Source organism: Ictalurus furcatus, chromosome 7 (assembly GCF_023375685.1).
Source record: "Ictalurus furcatus strain D&B chromosome 7, Billie_1.0, whole genome shotgun sequence".
In the NCBI taxonomy this organism is placed as follows: Eukaryota; Metazoa; Chordata; class Actinopteri; order Siluriformes; family Ictaluridae; genus Ictalurus; species Ictalurus furcatus.
Window position 1 is genome coordinate 34,652,005 of NC_071261.1, and position 9,190 is coordinate 34,661,194.

Genomic DNA, 9,190 nt, shown 5'->3' on the forward strand with positions numbered 1-9,190 from the left:
CAAAACTGGAATTTACTATTCGCATAATGAAGTAATATAACAAACTGTATCCATACCTTTAAAAACCTCCATAAAATCAGTTAACCAGCAAAGCAACCACATTCAGAAAATAAAAATATTATACACAACAGCCCACATTTACATGCAATGTATGTCTGAGTAATATGTGATTAATTATCCCAGTGTTGTTCCTAAGTTCAAGATAAATTTGTATTCAGATGAGTACACCTCATTCAAACTCTTCACAACTTTACACTGTGTGCATTTGTAATCATAGTGAGAAACACACGCGCGCACACAGTCACACACACACAGTCACACACACACACACACACACACACACACAGTTACACACACACCCCATCCTCACAAACACTTTATAGCTTGAAATTTCTGTGCAGTTGTAAACTTGTTCGTTCACTCACACACACTCACAAACACTTCACGGTAGGGATGTCACGAGAACCGATACTTCGGTACCAACACTCTTAAAACGTGACAGTACTTGTTTTTCTGCAGTAGCTTAGGTATCGGTGGTAATGAAGGTACTGAGGTTGCAATTATTCCGGACCGGAAGGGGGCAGCAAATACGCGTAAGTGTTTTAGTCGAGCCACAACTGGTGAAGAAGAAGAACGCCTACAAGCACTAACTACAGAAGATGGCAACAATTTTAACTCCGCCCCAACTCGTCGAGAGGAAAGGTAGTCGGTTTCCGGTGTGCAACCGCTGCTATCGTTCATTTCAGACAAAGCGAGGAAACACCTGGAATTTGGCGAAGCACCTGAAAGACGGTCCTATATTATGTCTGTTTGAGGCAGCTGCATTGTAGCCGTGAAACCAGCTAACGTTATGCTCCATGTAATGTTAGTGATAGACAGTTATTTGTTAACGACACTAACGCATTGCAGTGTTATAAACTACCTCCTAATGTTCCTCCATGCATCTCCATTCAGCCCGGGTCCTGTCAGCTAAATGTAGCCTAATGTCACTAATAATTATTCACATGTTCATGCTTTTAATAAATCTTTCTGTCCCGACACCATATCAGTGAATTTAAACTAACATTCAGAGTATAAGGGGTGTGTGTGTGCGTGTGTGCGTGTGTTTAGGAGTGCACCTTAGCACTTGTTATTAGCACTTAGCGCTGTTTTATTAGTCATTGTCAGACAGTGTTTGATAACTAAAATATCCCTCTCTCTCTCTCTCTCTCTCTCTCTGCTGGTATTAGTCAGAGGAGGATGTCCTCCAGGATTTAAAAAAAAAAAATTGTTTATTTATTTATTTTATTTTTATGCCACACACCGTGGTATCGACTTTGGTATGGAGTATCGTGTACTTTTGGTGGTGTCGGTACCGACTACTAGATTTTTGGTATCGTGACATCCTTAATTCACATACACACTTATAAGACTTAATGTGCAAGAGAAGGTGCATATGTGCATTGTAAACATTTAACCATGTAAACATGAGACTTCATGTGCAATAAACAGAATAATGTGCAATGTAAACATGTGAAAGGCTTGGTAGTGGTCCATGGTCCTTCTACTTAATTCTGATAAAACAGAAATACTTTTATTAGGCCCACGTGTAGCTAGAAGTAATCTTTCTGATCACATGGTTACTCTGGATGGTCTTTCTGTTTCATCATGTGCAGCAGTTAAAGACCTTGGAGTGATTATTGACTCCAGCCTATCATTTGATGCTCATGTAGATAATATTACTAGGATAGCCTTCTTTCATCTCAGAAATATTTCTAAAATAAGAAACATATTGTCACTACATGATGCGGAAATACTAGTTCATGCATTCGTCACCTCTAGATTAGATTACTGTAATGCCTTACTGTCTGGATGTTCCAGTAGGAATATAAATAAGCTCCAGTTAGTCCAGAATGCAGCTGCTAGAGTCCTAACTAGAACTAGAAGGTACGACCATATCACACCGATATTATCAATACTGCATTGGCTCCCAGTAAAATCTCGCATTAACTATAAAATACTTTTATTAACCTATAAAGCACTAAATGGTCTCGCGCCACAATATCTAAGCGACCTTTTGGTTTTATATAATCCGCCACGCCTACTTAGATCAAAAGATGCAGGCTATTTGACGGTACCTCGAATAGTGAAGGCTACAGCAGGGGGAAGAGCTTTCTCTTATAGAGCCCCACAGTTATGGAACAGTCTTCCTATTAGTGTTCGGGACTCAGACACAGTCTCAGTGTTTAAGTCTAGGCTTAAAACGTATTTGTTTACTCAGGCCTACCCTGACTAGATTCTGTTCTACTACTTCGCAGTCATAATAATCTTTTTTCTCCCTCTCTCCTTTCGCCGAGCCCCACATGAATTTATGGAGATACTAGAGATCCAGATCCTTTCTGCCTCTGGATGGAGCTCAAATCTTCTCTAATTCCAGACTGCTGGGACTACGGCTGCTCCTAAGGCCATACAGACTTCATATAAATCCATAATGAACTTTTTCACACTATCTGTTGTTACCCAGATGAGGATGGGTTCCCTTCTGAGTCGGGTTCCTCTCAAGGTTTCTTCCTCTTAAAACATCTTAGGGAGTTTTTCCTTGCCACCGTCGCCACTCAGTGGCTTACTCAGTTGGGATAAATTTGCACCTTTAATATCTGTATACCATGTTGATATTTCTGTAAAGCTGCTTTGAGACAATGTCTATTGTAAAAAGCGCTATACAAATAAAATAAATAAATAAATAAATAAATAAATGGTGTTCTCATGTAAATGTGTGTGTTCAGCCTTGCTTTTGCACTCCTGTAGCGTCTGCCTGATGGTAGGAGTGTGAATAGGCTGTGTTGAGGGAGGCTATTGTCCTTAATGCTTAATGATGTTGTGCACCCTCTTGGTGACCCTGGCCTGGTAAGGCTGTTCCACTGTAGAGTCTTACAGTCCTGACCTGTGCAGCTTCCAAACCAGACTGTGATGGAGCTGCTGAGGATGCTCTCAATTGTACACCTGTAGAAGCTGCTGAGGATTCTGCAGAGGTGTGCAGTGTTGTGAAAGCAGGTGTGATCCTCTGTGATGTGAACACAAGGAATTTGAAAGTATTCACTCTCTCCACCTCTGGCTCACCAACGTGGAGTGCTGACTACTGCTCCCTCCTCCTTCTGTGGATCAACAACCATCTCCTTTGTTTTGTTAACTTTTATGGAGAGACTGTTGTCCTCGCACCACTTCACTAGGTCAGCCACTACCATCCTGTTGAATGCTCGCTCTGCTGTAACATCACCTGGAGGTACAAGTTAAATATACATCATCCTCATAAGCAGAATGACTAATTCTGGTTAACAGTTCCTTCTGTAAAATGTAGTAAAATCTATAAAACATTTTACTGCATCTTAAAAAGAGTCCCTACATGATTCAACACTGCCACAATATTTAGTAACACTAACTTCAGCTGTGTTTAGTAAAAAAACATCACCACACCACCATGCTGTCTGCCTCTGGTGCTTACCTTTCTTCTCCTCGGGTACATAATCACTGCTACACCACCACCAACCAACACCATCAGTACCACCATCAGTCCAATCACCCATGCTGGTACAGCACTCGTCTGCTCTTTGGGTGTATCTGGGCCTAGAACAGAACGTGTGTTTTGGTCACTTGTATTTGTATTGTCTTGAGGAAGTTGGCACACGTTTCCATCAGGATTAATACATTCTATCTTATTTTAATCTATTCCACTGATCCCCAAGACGTACCTTCCACAAACACGGTGTACACGTGAATAACTTCATCGTTCTTAATGTCCCGAACGGTGTAATCTCCGCTGTCAGACACATTTAGCCGTTCCAGTGTGAGGTTCGGGTAACGGAGTGATACTCTCTGAGTGTATTCATCTTTACACTGCAGTCTGCTAACCACAGTGCAGATCTGTTCATGTGAACCGCTGCTATTATAAATCACCTCCACTGGCTCTGGTACGGGCAACATCAGGATCAGATCTTCACCAGGATTAAGCTGAACTGATGACTTCACAGCTAAAGAAAGAAAAGAGAATCAGGAGATAATCAGGTGTATGCAGATGTATTCATTAAAGCCTGATTTGTCAGTACTGCTTCCAAAAATTGTCCTGATCAAACTTTAGAAAGCCCTTTCACCTCACCATGGACCACGTACTTAAACTAGTTCACTATTCACCAAGACCAACTCTGTGTTCTGATCAATACAGCACTCACGTAAACATAACTTCATCAAACTCAAGGACATTCTTTAAGCACCAAACTGAGTTGCTCTGGACCTAATTCAGAATTCAGAATACAGGAAATGTAAAATTCGTACTCGCTTTTCATTTCATGCACTTTTACAGAGTTTGAACAAAAAAAAACATTTCCAGGTATTCCAGGACAATTTTTTAATAAAAAAAAAGCCACATTAAAACACTTTAAAAGCACATCAAGGACCTGTGAGACCCCCAAAATATCTGATGTGGAGGTAGAATATCAGTGCAAACGCTTCAGAGAGTAACCATCTGAAGTGCCTTACCAATGCCCTGACGGGAATCTGTTTGGAAGGAATCATGAATTAGGCTTAAGATTCATCTACAGTAGGACATTAGAACAGGCGAGGACACTTACGCTCGATGCAGAGCCGGACATGACAGATGTCTTCAGTGTTGCACTCACAGGCAAAGAAGGTCCTCTTGGTGTAATCAGCTTCCATGACGGTGAGGACGTTCCTCTTTTGATGATGGGAGATTTGATATCCCTTGTTTGAGCTACAGGATGTCTGATTACAATGAGCCAGCAGTTCTTGCTGGTTACCCATGACCCATTTTACCAACCCAGAACACTCGTGTTCACAGGTGAGGTCAACAGACTGATGAAGCTTCGCCTTTACAGATGTGAAATCCAGCGTTAGTACTGAAAGAGAGATTAATGTCCCTTAATATTAACATCAGGGTGAAAACATGCGAAGATTACGGCGGTCTCAAAAGGTAAGCTTATTCATAATCCGTTGGAGATGTGATGAATGTGTGTAGACTTCTCATCAATTATTGCAAGATATTTATGCTGTTGGAGCTTCAGACCTGTACGTTTGAGCAATTTCAGACGACTTGAATTAATGAGTATAATATTAGTGCCTAAAAATGTGAGCCTCTGTATTTTGAATTTCCTTTTGTGGCATATTTAATACCTTAATGCAGTGGTTCTGAACCAGGGGAGAGTTCGGAAGGGGGTGCAGATTGTTTTCAAGAAAAAAAAAAAAAAAAAAAAAAAAACACAGTCAGGGTATCATTTGGGGACTCGGTGTATTTTATTGCTTTTGAAATAGAATGTGCATAAATGAAAACCCCTGTGTTCTCTCCCTCTTTATTTTCTTTTTACTGGGGAGAGGCGGAGCTTAGCCTTTTATCTACCTGTCAGTGCAGACCAGTGTTCCCAACTTAGCGACTTTTCATACCCCTTTAGCAGTGTTATATATATAAGTCAGGTACATAAGTGTTTGTACGGCGACACAATTTTGGTCATTTTGCCTCTGTACACCACCACAGTGGCTTTGAAAGTAATGATGGCCTAATGATGATTACGTTTGTTTGTCCAATTACTTTGAGCTTGTGAAAATGTAGGGATTTATTTGGAGGCTGTAATTCCTAAACAGTTACTGCAATATTTTTGTTAAACCCCTTGAATTAAAGCTGAAAGTCTACACTTCAGTCACGTCTTGATTACTTCGTTTTAAATCCATTGTGGTGGTGCACAGAGGCAACAATTGTGTCACTGTCCAAATACTTATGGACCTGACCATGTGTGTATATGTATATACACATACTGGGCTTAATTTAAAAGTTGAAGATAAAGTAGAAGAGCCCAGTGTGAGCCGTTAGAATGTAATCACACTCACCAGTGATGGATGCGAAGCTGAGTAAGAACACGACATGATGATGAACGCTGGAGTACCGCATATCTGAGGAGACAACACCACCATCAGCACTGCACACCTAAAAATGCATATACAGTGAAGATTCTATTGCAGAGCAACTGGTGAAAAACCTGAAATACATAATGCAAAACTTTCACCGCGTTTGACTGGAAAATTCACTTCCAGAGGATGTTTTTATTATTTTGGAGGACTTCAATAAAGTAAATATGACAATAGTTTTGTCCAAATGCCAGAAGTATATTCATCTCCACACATGTTGGGATCAGACTACAGACCAGCGGAGTCACACATGCTGTCCAGTAAAGGTTCTAATCCAGTCCACCAATGAGTTTAGAAACAGTGATCTAAATTAAAATAATTGTCTTGTGGAGAGAGTCTGTTATTCCACTGGGGGCAAAATAGAGCAATAAACGTGCTAATTATGTCATTTTTTATTAGCAGATTGCTTTAGCCCATTCGCTTTGAAAAAGAAGTCATTTAGGTGCTGCACAACAATGGGGGTGAATACCTTGACACTTTTTATTTGTATATCATTTTGCAATCTATATTGAGTTCCCCCCAAAATTTTGTATTATGAGCTATTTTGTTTGGATTCAAGACATATAGTGCCAATTACGTTCCCCTCCTACCAGTAAAAGCCAAACCTGGAGTTCCTTTTCAGTTTACGGAGTGACTTCAAATGAACATGGCTGCACACATCGCGAGAAGTAAACAAAGCAGCAGTTCTTACCTTTAAATGAGTTATGCTGTATATATACACACACAATTATTTTCTTTAGACCAATCAATATACAGACATATTCACTTTTAAAATCTAGAGCACTGACTATTAGGCATGAGACAGAATTTCACTGTCTCGAATATTGTGATACAAAATACCGGAGAGACGAATTTACTTCTTGTATCGCGATATTTCCATTTAATATTCATTATGAGCTCTCTCTCTTCTTGCTACTTTACATGAGCATGGGAAATAAATCAGAAACGGCCCATAGTACACTACTGCTCACTGTTTTCACACGATCCACAATCAGTAGAAGGGCAGTCACTGTAAACCCCATACACATATATGCTCTCCAGATTCTACTGTGGCTATCTTGACTGGTTAAAATCAGTGCCTGAGTGCTGCGCTTCATGTAAGTAAAGCTTGCACCTAAAAATGATTCAGGAGCAGGTCATGTGTTGTGCTAGCAGTGCTGTAACTACAAACTCATTCCAGTGCCGTGAGGAAATATACTAAATAAAATCAAGATCGTGTCCGACAGCAGTAGGAGCGTTATTTAATCATTTAAAGCACAATCTACCATCAAACAACCTTACCATATTAAACTGTTACCACGAAATACCTTCAGGACAGTTTCACTAAAATTTTATTTGTTTATACTGTATCTGTCTGGCTAATAGCTTTCAAACAGAAACCGGTCAAATGCATCTCTCCAACCGACTACCCCTGCTTGTTTAAACAAAAGAATGCATTCATAAAATCTTTAGAATAAGTGTTATTACTGAATAGTTCATACCCTCTAATAGTTTCTGTTCGCTCATTTCCCCAAAACAAAGAGTAATGGTGTGTTTAATCATCATGTTCATAACAGCTCTGTGAAAACACTGTAGTTGTTGGGAGTAATTACTGGAAAGCTGTATATAAAGTATATTTTGGACTGCAGTGCTTTATTCTATACAGGTAGTGGTATATTATTTGATAAATATTTATAATATATTTGTGTAGTTATTTATGTTATTTATTTTCTTGATTAAACTTTTTTTTTTAATAAAAGCTTTTTTTTTAAAAAAGGTTTTATTAAGCTTTCCCTAAAAGTGTCTATTATAATTGCCGTACTAATACAATAAACATGATGTTTATTAGTCGATTCTCCTTTTGATAATGAATTTAAATCCTGTTATTGTACTCATACCCTGGACACCGGTTCAACCCGGAAGTAACTGTATCACTGACACAGCATAGAAAACATAAAGATTAAACCTGTAATAACACGTGCCACTAATGCTGGAATGTTAAATCTAGACTAAATACAGTCAATGCAGTCAATACAGTATCATGACCATAAATTTCACTGTGTACAGAAGAAAATTCACATTCTTTAAGAAAAGTGTGACGCAGATGTTAATACCCAGATTATCACCGCGATTTCACCTCTAAACCAGTTACGGAAGTTTTAAACTAATCTATCGATACATTTTTAATGTTTACACATACACAGGATAAACACTTACTGTTCTCACAAGCGTAAACCGCTGAAACACAGCAGCGTTCAGCAGAACCGTGAATGAGTGTACTTTCACTTTAAATCAGATGTTCCGCTTTATCCAATCACAGACGAGAACCGAGGACACGCCTTACACCCTTCATAAACAACAAGAGGCACTTGCGCTAAGCTTTTGCTGCCTCCAGAACAATAAAAATATGTTATATCACAGAGTACACAGAAAAATAAGTCGAGATCATTAGAAAACAAGAAAGAAAAAAATAAATAATGCATGGCCACTTTGGGCTTCCGTAGCAATCCATTTAACTTTGGCATTTGTTAGTGCTTCCGATGTAGACTTACTAATTGTGTGCTGCTCTCGGTCAGTGTGGTTTGGCGGAGCGTGATGACTGTAGTAGTCGCAATTGTGCTAACTGTAGAGCTCGCTAAAACACGCTTTGAGTTCAGGTGCTGTTTCAGGCTAGCATTGCTCAGATGGTATAGAGATTCCGCATTGTAGTGCAAAAGACTTTTGTCTTATCAGTCCTTCCCTCTGAATGCATTCTGAATTAAAAATTCCCCTTCAGACGGTCAAGCAGGGTTTGGTCGTCACCTTGCATCATGCTCGTCACTGAGCAACTGCATGCAATGTAAGATGATGTACAGGTCTAGGGCGGGGCAGGGCAGGGTACGTTAAATGCGTTAATCGTATTAACACGTTATTTTTTCCATAATTGATCGCACTAAATTAACGTGTTAAATCGACAGCCCTAATAAAATATAAAACTTTTTGCCTATCTATCAGGAGACTAGGCTAGTTTGTAGTCACTAGCCAAGGAGAGGAACAGCTGAGCTATCACTGTATGGGTTTAGCTGCTACAGAGCCATGCAGAGAGCGTTATCTGTCCTTATGAAAAGAAATCGGCGTATATCCATTTCCCTCTCACACTAACTGACTGAGAGCTTGCGTTTGGCAGAATTGAGACCTCTCGGCCAATAAAAGACGAGTATTCTTCATGTATTTTCCTGTAAATGCTGTCTGATTGGTTTAGCCTCCGTTCACTGATGACAGG

The 9,190-nt window shown here is 39.7% G+C and overlaps 1 protein-coding gene across 2 annotated transcripts; it reads right to left on the minus strand.

The window, feature by feature from the left end:
• Positions 1–2,737: 2,737 nt before the first annotated feature.
• Positions 2,738–8,265, minus strand: LOC128610603 (uncharacterized). 2 transcript variants are annotated; one of them, XM_053630021.1, is made up of 6 exons: positions 8,146–8,265; positions 5,872–5,934; positions 4,605–4,889; positions 3,729–4,007; positions 3,482–3,603; positions 2,738–3,256 (listed from the first exon to the last, which is right to left on the minus strand). In XM_053630021.1, exons 2-6 carry the CDS (start codon positions 5,930–5,932, stop codon positions 3,218–3,220), a joined length of 786 nt encoding a protein of 261 aa, XP_053485996.1. In that variant the 5' UTR covers positions 5,933–5,934; positions 8,146–8,265; the 3' UTR covers positions 2,738–3,217. The 2 variants fall into 2 exon arrangements, with proteins under 2 accessions (XP_053485996.1, XP_053485995.1); XM_053630020.1 differs by having other exon boundaries at positions 5,872–5,968.
• Positions 8,266–9,190: the final 925 nt, after the last annotated feature.

Excerpts from the sequence above, each read along its gene's own strand:
- LOC128610603 (XM_053630021.1), bottom strand. The coding sequence starts at position 5,932 with ATGCGGTACTCCAGCGTTCATCATCATGTCGTGTTCTTACTCAGCTTC. Across the intron at positions 4,890-5,871 it reads CAGCTTCGCATCCATCACTG|TACTAACGCTGGATTTCACA; the intron begins GTGAGTGTGATT and ends TCTCTCTTTCAG. Across the intron at positions 3,604-3,728 it reads GTACACCGTGTTTGTGGAAG|GCCCAGATACACCCAAAGAG; the intron begins GTACGTCTTGGG and ends GTTCTGTTCTAG.